Source organism: Parasteatoda tepidariorum, chromosome 1 (assembly GCF_982258835.1).
Source record: "Parasteatoda tepidariorum strain Cologne lab strain chromosome 1, Ptep-v5.0, whole genome shotgun sequence".
NCBI lineage: Eukaryota > Metazoa > Arthropoda > Arachnida > Araneae > Theridiidae > Parasteatoda > Parasteatoda tepidariorum.
The window spans coordinates 24,143,296-24,158,468 of NC_141755.1; the positions used below are offsets into that span (position 1 = coordinate 24,143,296).

The 15,173-nt window shown below is 32.7% G+C and overlaps 2 protein-coding genes across 2 annotated transcripts; one reads left to right on the top strand and one right to left on the bottom strand.

Moving 5' to 3' along the window:
- Window positions 1-1,722: 1,722 nt before the first annotated feature.
- On the bottom strand, window positions 1,723-2,454 carry LOC147816322 (uncharacterized). Its single transcript, XM_087157782.1, has one exon. The coding sequence runs from the start codon at window positions 2,452-2,454 to the stop codon at window positions 1,723-1,725; it is 732 nt and encodes a 243-aa protein (XP_087013908.1).
- Window positions 2,455-11,794: 9,340 nt separating this feature from the next.
- LOC139425392 (uncharacterized) lies at window positions 11,795-14,921 on the top strand. The gene has a single exon (XM_071180107.2). The coding sequence runs from the start codon at window positions 12,366-12,368 to the stop codon at window positions 13,779-13,781; it is 1,416 nt and encodes a 471-aa protein (XP_071036208.2). The 5' UTR covers window positions 11,795-12,365; the 3' UTR covers window positions 13,782-14,921.
- Window positions 14,922-15,173: the final 252 nt, after the last annotated feature.

Genomic DNA, 15,173 nt, shown 5'->3' on the forward strand with positions numbered 1-15,173 from the left:
GCCTGAATGAGACAAGCTGTGTATTGACTGGAACACAAGGTGTCTGAAGCTCTCTGGAACATACGGGCGTATGTTACCCGTAGAGGTATCGCAAAATAGTGGTAGATCACTTGAGCTAAAAACGATCGGCTTGATCGTCAAGGAAGGGTTAGATTGTAATTCCTTCAGCTCAGCGTCTTTTGATTGCTCCTCCGCCATTGCTGCGTAATCTATCGTACTAGGTAAATCTATCACCTCTATACGAGAGAATGCATCTGCGACAACGTTATTGCTGCCTGAAATAAATCTAATGTCAGTAGTATATTGACTAATAAAATCTAAGTGTCTGAGTTGACGAGGAGAGATTTTTTCGTGTTTCTGGCTAAAAGCAAAAATTAACGGCTTATGGTCTGTAAAAACTGTGAAGGATCTACCTTCCAGTGTATAATGGAAATTTTTAATAGCACTATAAATCGCAAGCAATTCTCGGTCGTAAGTACTGTATTTACTTTCAGCAGGTGTTAAACGACGAGAAAAAAACGCAAGTGGTTCGGTCCCATCAGCTATGTGCTGTTGTAATACAGCTCCTATGCCAAGGTCTGAAGCATCAACTGAAAGAGAGATTTTAGCATTAGGGTATGGATGTGCTAAAAGTGCAGCGTTTGCGATTGATTCCTTGGAAATATTGAAAGCCTTATTAGATTCATCAGTCCATTGTAAAGGGGTGGAGTCATTCTTCTTTCTTCCATTAGTTAGATCGTAAAGTGCCATTTGTTGAATTGCAGCTTTGGGAATAAATCTGCGATAGAAATTGACCATTGCTAGAAACCGTCGTAATAAGGCACGAACTTTGTTTGGCTTTGGATAGTTGCTAAGTACCGCAACTTTGTCGGGATCTGGTTTGATTCCCTCTTTCGAAACTAGACATCCCAAAAAAGTAAGTTCTTTTACACCAAATATAAATTTATCCAAATTTAAAACCAGTCCTTTAGCATTTAAGCGCGTGAAAATAGCCTCCAAGTCCGATAAATGTGTTTCAAAATCCGTTGACGCGATAAGTAAGTCGTCAAGGTATGCGAAACATTTTAAACCTCTTAATGTTTCGTCAATAAACCGTTGAAAGGTTTGGGCTGCATTCCTTAATCCGAAAGTCATGTACTTAAATTCAAACAACCCTATTGGGGTGATTAAAGCAGTTTTTGGAATGTCACTAGGTTCAACAGGTATCTGGTGATACGCGCGTTTTAGATCCAGTTTTGTAAAAATTGTTTTTCCATGTAATTCAGAGGCAAAATCCTGAATGTGTGGTATTGGATATCTGTCCGGCTCCGTGGCGCTGTTGAGCCGGCGGTAATCCCCACAAATACGCCAATTATTCTTCCCCTTTGGCACGAGATGTATGGAGTTGACGATTTTTAATATCCAGAATGAGTTCGAATCGTTCAAGGAAATCTGCACCTAAAATCGGCCGTGACACATCAGCCAGAATGAAGGTCCACCGAAAAGTTCGCGGAAATCCTAAATCTAATATAAGCACCTTTTTCCCATAAGTGGAAATTTTCGAGCCGTTAGCAGCAAGTAATTGGATATTTTTATCAAGATGTTTTGCTGGACGCTGAACGGGATAAACCGAAACTGTTGATCCGCTATCTACCAGAAATTTCGTACCGGAATTTTGGTCTTTAATAAATAAGCGACTATGATCATAACTCGCAGAAGCCGTCGCCGAAACTTGCGAGCAAGCTAGTTTTCCTGAAAACTGCATGGTTGCTTGCATTTCAGCGCTTTATTTCCGAATTTAAAATGGTACCAGCACGTAGAATACTGTTTTCTTGCTGGAGACTTGCTTCGCAATCTATTTCTGGGAGATTTTGACCTAAATGATGAAAGTCTCTTTATGGTTTTATTCAGTTCGGCAACAGTTGCTTCTAGTCTACTAATTCTATCAGAGTCATCTTGTATTGCAGAAACGTTAGGGGTTATATTAGTAATTTCAGAGATTTTGTTGGCTATTGTAGCCAAACTTTCTAACTTATCCGAACTGACTGATAAAATTTGTTGAATGTTTAATGTTAAACGTTGAAGCCAGAGCATTTTAAGTACCTCATCTGAAACTTTAGTAGCGGACAATTGAGTCATTTTGTGTAAAAGTTGAGACGGTCTCAGATCACCCAACGACATATCAGATAATAAAGTCGTAATACGAGCACTTTCAGAATCGGAAAACTGATCGATTAGACGCTTTTTGAGCGCTACGTAGGAATCTTCTGCCGGAGGATTTTTTATTATGTCAGAAACAAAAGACGAAAGTTCACTGTCCAATGCAGAAACAACGTAGTGAAATTTGGTACCGTCCGCAGTAATGTTCGCAATTTCGAATTGGGACTCAATGTTACTAAACCACAACTCTATATTATCCCTCCAAACGGGAGGTGTTTTAACAGCCACACGCATGACTTCACTATCTGTAGGCATTGTAGAAAATAATGCAAAAAAGGCACAGAATATTCCTTGTACGGCAGAGGGCAATCAAAAAGATCTTTTATGAGCAAAAATAAGGAACTTACGTGCGGAAATTTCTTGAATCTTGCAAGACTCCATTCAAATGAGTTCTAGTCCTGGGGTCACCATCTTTAGTGTTTGGAAGGATGTGGAAGATACCAGACATTTTATAACTATAACTTAGTTTATTTCCTTCATAAACAACTAAAATACTAAAAAGAGTTGTACAAAATAAAGTCTATCATCAGAGTAAGTAGGAAGACATCAGTAATTCGGGACAAGGTGGCTTAGGTACTGCACACATCTCCGGGGGAGAGCTGAAGTCGAAGTGGCATCCTGATCGTCGGTGAGCTGGTTTTTATCCTTCTTGAGTGCAGGCGCGCGCAGTCCGGGAAAAGCTGATTTGCATCTTGAGAGATCGGTTTCTTCCAACAGCGTTGCATTTTAATGAAGATGACGTTCTGTGTGACGTTCGATGTGATGAGTCTTTGATGACGCCACAACAGTTTTTATTTGATAAAAGCAGAGAAAAATTAAAGTTAATTATTTTAAAAAAAAAATAATATGGCTGCAATGAGGAAATATTTAATTGGAGCGATTAATATTTAAATGTGGTTAACTTAAAAGGAACTTGACATCCGCTCGCGTAGAGTAAAATTCCATCCATATTTTTTTCTAATCACATTCTATCAAAAAAATGCTTTTATAAAACTATAAACATTCGTTGAACAAAATGTTTTATGGGGCCGTTCAAAAAGTACGTACATCCAGAAGGGGGGGGGGGAGGATTTGCTATTATGTACGGTTTTGTACGATGGGGAGGGGGGGAGGTATTATACAAAGTACGTACTTTATAAACATACACCAAATTTAAATTTGACTTTATCCTACACCCTCCTTAAGTAAATATTTAATTTTATTTAAAACATAATTATTTTAATTTTTATGAAAAAGGGGGGTAGACTAATAAAATGTACGTACTCTAAGGGAGGGGGGGGAGTAAGACCTTATGTACGGTAATGTACGAAGGGGGGGGAGGGGTTTAAAATTTCTCCATTTTTGTGTACGTACTTTTTGAGCGGCCCCTATTCAAATCTCTTTTCTAAATTAAGAATAAAGTTTTAGACGACTAAAAAAGAAGCATCGTATTTTATAATTCGAACGAAAAAAAATTGAGATCGCTGCAAGGCGATCACAGGTTACAAATTGGCAAAATGGTTGTTGTCTAATTTTTTTTGGACAAGCAACTTTATTGTGTTTTCATCTTGGACATCTTTAACTGTTAATCCAGAACTGCTAGGTACACAATTTTGCAAACATATTTAAATGCAGCTCGGCTCAGACACATTCTGTGTTAATTCTTTTGATGACTTAATAGGCATTGAACAGCCAATCGAGATCAATATTACCATTTTCGGATTGGTACAATGGCGTTTGAAGTAGATTGTAAGCTGCATCATACACCCGTTTGCCCGTTTCGGATTCACAAGCTCATACATGAAGTATGCTTTGAAAGCTAAGGTTTTATTCAATGTTTCATGAATAATTTATATTGCGTGGAAAACAATCTACGGTCTTGTGCAAGTCATTGGGTACGTTGACAAAATGGATCCTTTTATCCCTAACTGGTGATCAACACCTAGTTCTCGCATTTGCATGAAAGGGGTTCGGAGAGCCGCCATTCGCTCTTCGGTAGGGTTCAATTCTCTCAACCACTTCGGTACTTTTTTGAAGGACGGGCTTCACCCTTGCGAACGGAATCCTTTCGTTTTTCCGTTTGTGTGTAACGCGTTACGCACAAAAGGAAAAACGAAAGGATTCTGTTAAGCACGCTTAAGGTATTCTCGTCTACGTTCTTTGGCTTTTTCAGCCTCGGAAAGCTTAGGTTTTTTTCTTGCTTCAACTCTAACTTTTGAGACCCTCTTTATTTGTGATATTCACCTGAATTAGTATTGAAAACGATCCGTTTGTACTGTAGTTTAGAATTTCTGATTCTTAATTAAGACAATAAAAACTTATTTATTCACAACTCAAGATGTATTCATGGGATCTCTCTGAACCCATACCTCAAAAGTAAACTGTCCAACTTAATGCATAACAGAATTAAAAGAGAAAAGAAGAATTCTAAAAAAATTATCAAACAGCAGCGATCGCCTTAGCAAAGCATGCAATGACGACGCATGCGCCTGTTTACTATCAAGGGCGGCGCCAGTAGGGGGTCAGGGGGGCTGGAGCACCCCCGTCGGGCATGGCCAGCCCCCCCCCATCGGGAAAAATTTAAAGTCTCGTCGGGAAAATAGTCTGGTCACATTTTTTTTTTCTTAAAAATGTCAAAAATTCATTTACAAATGCCTAATAAAAATTTTTGTAGTTGACTTTTTATTTATTTATTTTTAAGAATTAGTAACAAAATTTAGTAAAATATGTTGTAAATTCTATGTAATTGTAGTTTCACTGCACTACTCCTAACTTTGCTCATACATTGTTAAACTAGAGTCCGGATGCGATTAGACATGGTTGAAATTGAAGACTTTTCGAAGACCCATAGAAATCCTTTCCCCTCAAACACATCTTGATTTTCTTGGAAACTTATCTTTCAAACTGCTATTCTTTTTTCTCGAGAACTGAGGAGGGGATAGATAATCACCCCTCTTTACTGGGAGAATAACTGACAAAAGCCTGAGGGACAGAGAGAGAGAGGCAGTTCCTCTTTACAAATTCTTTTTTATGTAACATGTTTATCAATGGTTTATGGGATCACATAATTGCTTTGTGAAATTTTCAAGCAAAATGAAAGTAAAAGAATAAAATAAAAAAAATTCAGTTTTAATTTTTTTAATACTTTTAAATGAAGAAAATCATTTACTTATTCGGATTCAAGGTTTATATTTTAATCAAAACATTAACAAAATATTTGTAATTTATTTTAATTTTTTTGGCAGATTTAATTTATTATTTTTTTTTTATCATTTTCTTAGTAGTAAAAAGATTGTTGATTGATTCAGAGAAACAATTAAACTGTCCGTATTCAATATCTTAAAATATATATTAATCAACATAATAGATTCTCATTGACTTATTTTATGTACAGTGTATGAAATGGAAAAAGGGAACACCTTGATTAACTTTTGATTTAATCGTATATTCACATATAAAGAGTCAATACCATATTTTTACGAAAAAGAGCACTAAAGCGCATTTTGTTCAGGATAAACATGCAAGTTTGTCAAAAGTTTAGTTTTAGGTTTTTAATTTTCAAAATGCGGAAACAGCCGCAATCTGGAAGATGATAGTGTCCAAAGTTATGGCAAAAAGAGAGATGGAAAGCCTGGGTCCTTTAATTTTAACTTCATACTTCGATTATTGCGCATTATCTCGAGAACTTCTTGAGTGTATTGAAAAATGTATACATTAAATTACAAAAAAAAAAAAAAAAGAAAAATTATGCACAAATTTTTAAGCAAAAATAATTTTAAATAATTATTTGTTATTTTTTACTAGTTTATTAAATAATAATAAAATATATTGAATTGCATGTTCTACATATTTTTACATCCTTTTAATTTCAAAACACAAACTTTCAGAGCAATCGATCGATTAGTTTCTGAGTTCAAATTTTAAAAACGTCGGTTTGTTTAAATTTCATTTATCTTTAATTATTCAATCAATTTTATTCAAATTTTGTATTTTACAATTTAAAATTACCTTCCACAAAATAATATAAAAATTTGTATATCTTGCTATTTTATTTTATTCTATCCGTCGTTGAACAGCTGACCTAATTTTCGGGTTTACGACTACTAAAGTTTAACTCCGTAGCCTAGTAATTTTGAACCAGAGCCATTTTTAAGGATGGGCTCATTGGGCCCAGGCCAAAGGCCCCGAGTTCTGATGAGGCCCCCGAAAAGTCTAAAATCTCATTGCATTAATTGTTTTTTTTTTTTTTTTTTGTTTTTTTTTTTTTAAATTCTAACTCATTTATTATTTATAACTCAAGAGGGCCACCAGATCCCACTTTTTTCTTCTTTTTTTAAAGTTTTATTCAGAGATTTATTCAGATTATTTTTTCTTTTTTACATAGTTGGATGCTTTTCAAAATCTAATCGAAGTGCTTACAAACATAAAATAATTGTTATTCTTCACTTTTCTAACCATAAGAGCAATAAAACGCTTTTTCTACTGATGAAAATATCCCCACTTTCGTAGCTACCACCCACAGAGTTGTTAAATAGCCTCCTCACTTTACACTGTGAGAATATGTTTTTAGCTTCTTGATATTGCCTAGGGGCTCTTTTCTCCTTACTTCGGAAATATCAGATATCCACAGAAACACCCTTTTGTTTGATTTCTGGTCATAAATTTCTAAGAAGAAAACATTTCTAGGGCTGTAGATAGGGGGAGGGTCTTGTTAGAATCTGTCTTGAGATTTCCATACTGTCCTTAAATTGGGACTCGTTCAATTCGAATTTTTCTCTCTTACAAAATTTAGAAGATATTTTTTCTAATTTATTATAAAAGCTTTTCTTTCCTTTAATCATCCTAAATGTTTCAACTAGCATAATTGTTTACTTTATTTAATTATTGTAGTTGATTTAATTCTGTTATTTTTCAAATCAATCGTAAGAGAATGAAATAGGAATTTCTATATCAACTTTTTGTAGGATATTAAGAAGACATAAATCTTTCACATGGAGGTAAGCAAATGTTTCTATTAAATCAATTTTGGTAAATCAATCAAAACGTGAAAGATTTGAGCAGTTTTTTATATATACATTGAGATTTTTTTGTTTTGTTTATTTATTTAAATGGCGGGCCACTATTCAATTCCCTCTTTGACTGGCCTGTTTGCCAAAACTCTTGATTTGGTCTGTTCCGGATAAAATTGATATAACAAATGTAATTTAATTTTAATTTTACTTACTGCTAATAGACAGAAACAACATATGATTTTGTTTAATAAAGCATTGAAATCAAATGATCATCAGATAAAAAAATGTTACAACATGAGAAAAAAATTGTCTAAAACTCCTGTATGATCAAATTTTCCATGTTTCCCCTAAATATGAAATATGTTTAATTTGTAATATTATAGTTCGTACACGAAATTAATTAATTTAGTTAGCTTACGATTTTATTGTTTATTGATCATTCTATTTTTAACTCCTTTTTGTTGTTATTATGTGTTTAAAGTTAATAAGGCTTCTCAATTTTTTCATTAATAAGGCTTTTAAATTTCCTAATTCGAAGCAATTTCTTGAAGCTATAAATCGAAACTATATATAAAAATTTGACAGCTTTGTTTTTATTTTAACCGTGTGCATTTAATTTAATGAAATAAAAATAAATAAAGAAGTGGAAAAAATGTAAATAAATGACTGAATAAAAAAAAAAAACTTCGTTGTCATATCATCTTTTGAATAATTTGAGTATTAATAAGTTATATAAAAATAAGCAAATTTTTAGTTTAAAAGGTAAAAAAAAAATTTTATTTGTTTAAAAGGTAATTATGCTCCATCATTCGATCATGAGACTATTTAATATCTGTTCCTAAGGATCAGAATTCTTTTTCATTTTACTTTATTGTAAAAATGATATATACTTAATATTTTCATGTGATATGCTGCAATTTTAAATACCTAAGAGATGATTGAAATTGTCAATTCAAAAATCAATTAATATTTAAACAATTAATACGTAAAAAAATAATTGTCGCAGGCAAATTAATATTAAGTAAGAACGAAACAAAAATGATATCAATATATGCTGAATCACTAGTGAGACAGGTGGGATGAACGACATCGAAACCAATTTGATTGAATAGTAAAACTAGAAGGTGTTTCTAAAATCCGGAAATCAATCAAGCTTCAATTTTTTTTTTTTTTTTTTTTTTTTGTCACGAAATTTATCAGGGGCTATTCGTTAGATTTCAATATGTGTTATGTTTTTTCATAGATTAAATATTAAACATTAACAAATATTTGTCTTTTAAAACCTTTCACTCTATAATAATTATTAATTCTATATTAATTCTATAATAATCTTATAATAATTATTCTATAATAGTAATTCTAAAACTAATTGATATAAAGCGTTAGTGTGTATATATTAAATGTCTTCCATTGGCGGAACCCCGACATTACGATTAAAGTTTATTAAGGTAATTACGAATATTATAACCTAAAAACAGACTATTTTTAAAATTTTTAATTCGAGGAATGTAGATTTTTCCTCGTTTTACCATTTTCAATCTTAAATAAGGTTTTGTATCCGACAGTTAAGTTTGCAGTCCTTGAGTTATATCTAATCTAGTTTTGAATAATTTTTGGTGTATATATATACATAAGCTGAAAATGAATAAGATAAGCCGAATTATGGTTTACTTCTAAATGAACTGATCAATTTGGAAACCATTTTTCAAGAATGTTAAGTATCCAAATGACTTAATTTATTGAATTTAAAAAAAAATTTTTAAAAATATCCGCAAGGCAGGTTTGTATATTTGGGGCTGATGATTATGAAATCTAACACAAAACTGTGAGATCGGGGGCTCTATTCCAGCTGATGGCAGTTTTTAATTATTATTTCTTAATACTGAAAAATGTTTTTCGTATTTTTTTAAGTATGCATGTTAATAACTAGTAATTTAACAATTATTTAAAGAACTGGAAGGCTCCGCTACCTGTTCATTTTGCTCACTAACCCTCGTGGTTGCTTCTGCATTCATTGCAGGTTTAGAGGAAAAACGGTTTACTTCCCTTTTTTTCTACAAAAATTACGATTGAATTACCATTTACATTTTGAAGGTGATTAAATTTAAGTAAATCAATAAAATTGGTACCAATCAATAAAATTGGAAAATTGGTACCTGCCGCAGAGTTATTACTCAATAAAGTTGGACTCAAGGGATAGAGCATTCTCCTCCGAATGAGGTGCACCGAGTTCGAATCCCAGTGATGGCTGAGTGATATGAATTCCACACCCGGCTTTTACCGACCACAGTGCTGACGTGAAATATCCTCAGTGGTAAGCGGATCATTTCTTAGAGTTCCCTTGGTATCAGACTAACCGTAGGAGGATTTCGTGGTTTTCCTCACCATGTAACTCAAATGCGGGCTATCAAAACGTCCTCCACGAATGCAAAAATTTCTTCCACTACTTGATCCTGGAGTTCTCTTGTCTGCTGGATTAGGTTCAAAATTACAAGGCTACGGAATTAAACATTAGTAGTAGTAAGCTCGAATTTTTGGAATTTTTTCTAGTTGTGCATAAATTTTTTATTGTTTGAGTTGCATTGTTTGAGTAGAATATTTAATTGAGAACACTGTAGAATCTTATGATGGATGTGCATATATTGTTTATTTATTCAGATATCACTTTTATATTTTTTTCTTTGTTAATATTTGAATCATGATAGATTTTTTATCAGAACAAATATGTCTATGTCATATTAATTATTTTTCGTATATTAAAAATTATTGCTTATTTTCAAAATTATCTTAGCCCCCCTGTCGGGGCATTGCTGACCCCCTGTTGGGCTAAGTCTAGCGCCACTCTTGTTTATTATTACTCTTGATTATTGTAGTTGAAAAATGTGATGCAGCCATCATATCCAAACCAAGACCCATTTTGCCAATGGGTATAAAAAAAGAGAAGAAAAGAAGATTAGCACTCGGTTCATCAGCTTTTTTTAATTTTGTTCTTTCAAAATAATTGATACAATTTCAATAATAATCAAACATATGCACAGATTTATAATAATGTGTTTATCGATTTCTTCAATATATATTTCATAATTATGAATATGAATACGCAGTTAACATTTTTAAGTATCTTAAAATTTCTTAACATCTTATATATCGTCTTAATCTTAAAACAAATTTGTTACTTGCCTGTCCGCGTTTGTTTCGCAGAATTATTTTACGAATTATTTAATTAAATTTTAACATTTCTCAAAATCTTATTATTTACGCAACCACGTATATTATTTCTCTATTAATATACTAATAAATTGTTAAAGTACTTTAATTTATGTTTTCCTTTAAAGTAAAATTACTGTCAAAAGTTTTTATTAAGAGAAAACTTAGAATTATGGCCAGTTAGCTGAAAATTAAATCTTGTTAAGAAATTGAAAATATTGGACTTATCAGAATTATTTGATGCAGAACAGCTGACTATTTACTAAGCATACTGCTTTCTCGAAAAATGAAGATAAAATAAGAAAATTGCCCTTTTAAAAATTTTGAAAAAATTTGCTTTAAAAGTTATATTATTTCTCAACTTGAGCATAGTTCAAAAAAATATAGCTATATCAGGAAAATGCTCGATATGCCTTGTTTTGTTAAATAGCAAATTCTAAAAGTTTTTTTTCTCCCTTTAACTAAATACTAAAAAGAATTTATTCTGCTAAAACTTAAAAAATGCAGACTTTCAGCTAAATTTAGAAACATCCTACAATTCTACCGCACGGCAGTTGACTGATCGTTAAGACACAGTTCCCAGCTGTTCACCGAAGTCAAGCATCACTGGCTGCAGTCAGTGTGCAGGTGGGTGACCACTATATAGGGACCAAGGGTGAGTGGTATGGCTCCTCGTTAAACTGTCCTACCGTAAAGTGCTCGACTTCGCGTGCAGGTCTTCAGGCTACCGTAGCGGGAGTGCCATCCCCTCCGCAGAGGATCAAAATTGTGATGCCATAGATGTCTTCCAGGCCGTCGCCAGTAGCGCATTGTGCAACTCTAGTGCGAGGTAAATGAACTACAACAACATTAACCTAACTTTCTAGTTATGGATGGGTGATCGTGTAAAGCTAAGGGTGGTGGCACTAGTGGTTAAATTGCTCTCGCAAGACTTCCGGGTTACTGCTTCCGATATATTTTTACGCCGCAGATTGAAAAAACGCGCCATCATATTATTGCATCATATCTTTTGCAGTATTTCACATGTACCGAGTTCTTTCTTTCAGCATTGTAATATTAATATTATAATCATTAGAATATTTTCTAATTAGGCTAACTTAAAAAGATATTTTTTGGCGACATTTTATTCAAATGTAGCCAAATAAGGGATAAAATACAAAATATGGCAAACCTTAAGAATTATTCACAATGAAATACTAACTTTCCAAAGTTTTTTTTTGGCTTTACGACCTCTGAGAATCAATACATTTCTGAAAGCTCTTATGAATGGTACAATTATTTTTAGATTTGAAGCCAAATTACATTAACAAAACAGCATAGAATATTAGGCTTGTTCACACATCGCCTCGTAGTCATAACATAAGTGGAGGGATACACCGGAAATTTTCTAGATTTCTTCCGATTTAAGGACGCTTGTTATTGTTTACATTAGGCCACCCATCCATGCGCTTTTGTCACTAATCTACACAAGCTACAAGCAAATACAGTTAATGTCATTGCTGTTAGAAGACTTGTTTACATGCATTCCGAAGATCCGTCTGTATTTCTGGGGTTTTGTTTTGAAACGATCTCGATAACAATTGATAAATCCATATATTATAAGAGTGATATTATTTATTTGAAACCTTTTTTATCTGATGTTATCTAAAACATTTATTTAAAATGTCTTACTTTCTCCATTCAATACTGGAGAAAATAATAGTACCATATTAGTTCCTTCAAATAAGCATTTGCTAGTAATAATCTAAATAAACACATTCATTTTTATTCTAAAAATAATCCAAAATGGTTCTCTGAGTGTGATTAAACTTGTTCATAGTGGAAAAAGTCTTTATGCGGAGTGTGTGCTTTAATTTCGCAAAGTTTTATTCAGGGGGAAAAAAAGAGAAAGAAATATAAAAAAGCATTAAAATTTACATACAGAAATATAAAACGATTCATTCTGAAGAATAGACATAATAGTGCAGTATGTTTAACGAAACATTCACGTGTGGTGAGAGTTCAAATAAACATTCTCTTGTTTGTAACAAAGATAAAAAGAATTCATGCTGGAAGTGCAATAAAACATTCAAACGGAAAGCCAGTTTAACGAAACACTATCTTATTCATACAGGAGATAAACGATTTTCTTGTAGTGTGTGCAGTAAAATATTCACACAAAAATCCAGTTTAATTACTCACTATCTTACTCATACCGGAGAAAAACCTTTTTCATGCAGTGTATGTGATAAAACATTCACACGGAAAGCTTATTTAAATAAGCACTATGTTACACATACCGGGGAAAAACCTTATTCTTGCAGTGAGTGTGATAAAGCATTCACTCAGAAAAGAGGTTTAGATATTCATCTTCTTACTCATACTGGAGAAAAACCTCATACATGCAATGTATGTGATAAAACTTTTGCTCTGAAAACTAATTTGAACAGACACCACCTAGTTCATATTGGGGAAAAACTTTATTCATGCAGTGTATGCAATAAGACATTCTCACAGAAAATACAAGCAACTAAACATGCTCTTGTTCATGCTGAAGAAACTCCTTATTCCTGCAATATAGAGGATAAAACATTCTCAAATCAAAGAAGTTTAAATGAACACCATGCTACTAAAGAAAAGCCTCATTCATGTGGACAGTGTGATAAATCTTTTACAAAAAAATCTAATTTAATGAGACATTATCTCATTCATACTGGAGAAAAACCTCATTCTTGTAGTATTTGTGGTAAATCTTTCACAGAGAAAAGAAGTTTGAATGAACATTATCTTGTTCATACTGGAGAGAAACCCTATCCATGTAATGTGTGTGATAAATCTTTTAAGAAAAACTCTCATTTAATTCGACATTATACTATTCATACTGGCGAAAAGTCTTTTTCGTGCAGTATGTGTAATAAAACATTCTCTCAGAAAATCAATTTAAATAAACACTATATTGTTCATACTGGTGAAAAACCTTACTCATGCAGCTTTTGTGATAAAACATTCACACAGAAAAGTAGTTTAAATAAACATATTCGTGTTCATACTGAAGAGAAACCTTATTCATGCAACATTTGTGGTAAATCTTTCGCAGAAGAGAGAAATTTAAATGAACACTATATTGATCATGCTAAAAATAAACCTTATTCGTGCAATGTGTGTGATAAATCTTTTATGAAAAAATCTGAACTAATTAGACATGAACGTGTTCATACTGGAGAAAAGCCTTATCCATGCACTGTTTGCAGTAAAAAATTCTCTCAGAAAAGTGCTTTAAAAAAGCACTATTTTGTTCATACTGGAGAAAAACCCTATCCATGCAGTATATGCGATAAAGCGTTCACTCAGATAGGTCATTTAAGGTCACACTCTCTTATTCATGCAGTATCTGCGGCTTATTGAAATCACATTCATTTTGCAGATATTTGATTTCATAAAGTGACTGATTTTGCAAACTTGTATATATCTACACTTACAAAAAAAAAGGATTTCAAAATTCAATGAAAGCTAAATTGATTGTTATTTTATTGTAATTGTTTATATTTGCACTTGACATTTTAATTAAACCTTAACTACTTCTTTTGATTATTGAATGGTCTAAAAATATCAGCATATTGTTTGCTTATTAATAGTATTTTAACTAAGAATTTAATAATATTATTTATTTGTTTTTGTAATTTTCATTTAATAAAGTTTTTGTAACTGTCATTGAGGGTCAAAGAGAAATTGAAATATGTTACAAATCTATCTATAATACTCAAATCTTGTCATTTTGACTGGCTGCTAGCTAACAAATTAAACTTAAAATTAATATAAAAATACAGTTGGACCTCTATTTAAGGAAGTAGGAAAATATAAACTTAATGTTTATTCTTGCTGAATTACAGTGAAACCTCTCGAAAGCATTCTCAAGGGTTACCTCCATTGACTTCAAAATTTTGTCGAAGGTACATTATTTTTACAATCGATTTTAATTTCATTCTGTGTCAGTTCCATGGTGTGGAAATGCCATTAGTGTTGGCATCGTGAAAACTGGATTGATGAATAAAATTTAGCTTCAATAAAAATTATCCTTACTGATATAATTTAGGAAAAAATAAATTTACTAATTATGAATATAAGAACTATTGTGAATAAATGAACAATTGTGTTTTTTTGTTTAAGTTTGCATTTAATTTATATCATAAAAATTAGTTATCTTTAAAAAAGGAGAAGAGGTTTGTTTGAGATGCTAGTTTTTTCTAAAATATAACTTTTTTTTTTTCTTACTTAACTTTTAATTTTAAAAATTAATCATTGATGTCATCGTCTTTAGTGCAGTCTGACTGCTACACAAGATTGTAGTTCTCTTTCAGATATCGAAAAAATGAGCTCTCTAAAAAAGAACCTCACACAAATACTTTGAATTCATTTTAACTTACTTTTTTGTTTTGTTACTATTTCTTGTTTTGATATTTTTTCTGACGCTCGGTGACTGAGTGGTAGTGGTCCTGGGTTCGATCCTCCGGCCGGGCAAGTTTGACTCAGTTTTTCATCCCTTTAGTGGGTCGATAAATGAGTACCAAGCATGCTTGGGAACTAAACACTGGGGGTTCTGCGTATGGCTAACCACCTGACCGGAACACCTGCTCCTGTACCCCAGAGCCCAAGCTCAGGAAAACTGAGATGGGTACAGTAGGCAATGGCTCTCCATAGGCTGTCGCGCCTCTGAGTTTAGTTTAGATATTTTATCTGGCCTCCTTATTAGACATTTTCCTTATTTGGTGCAGAGGTTTGCCCGGTTGCTGGGAGTGG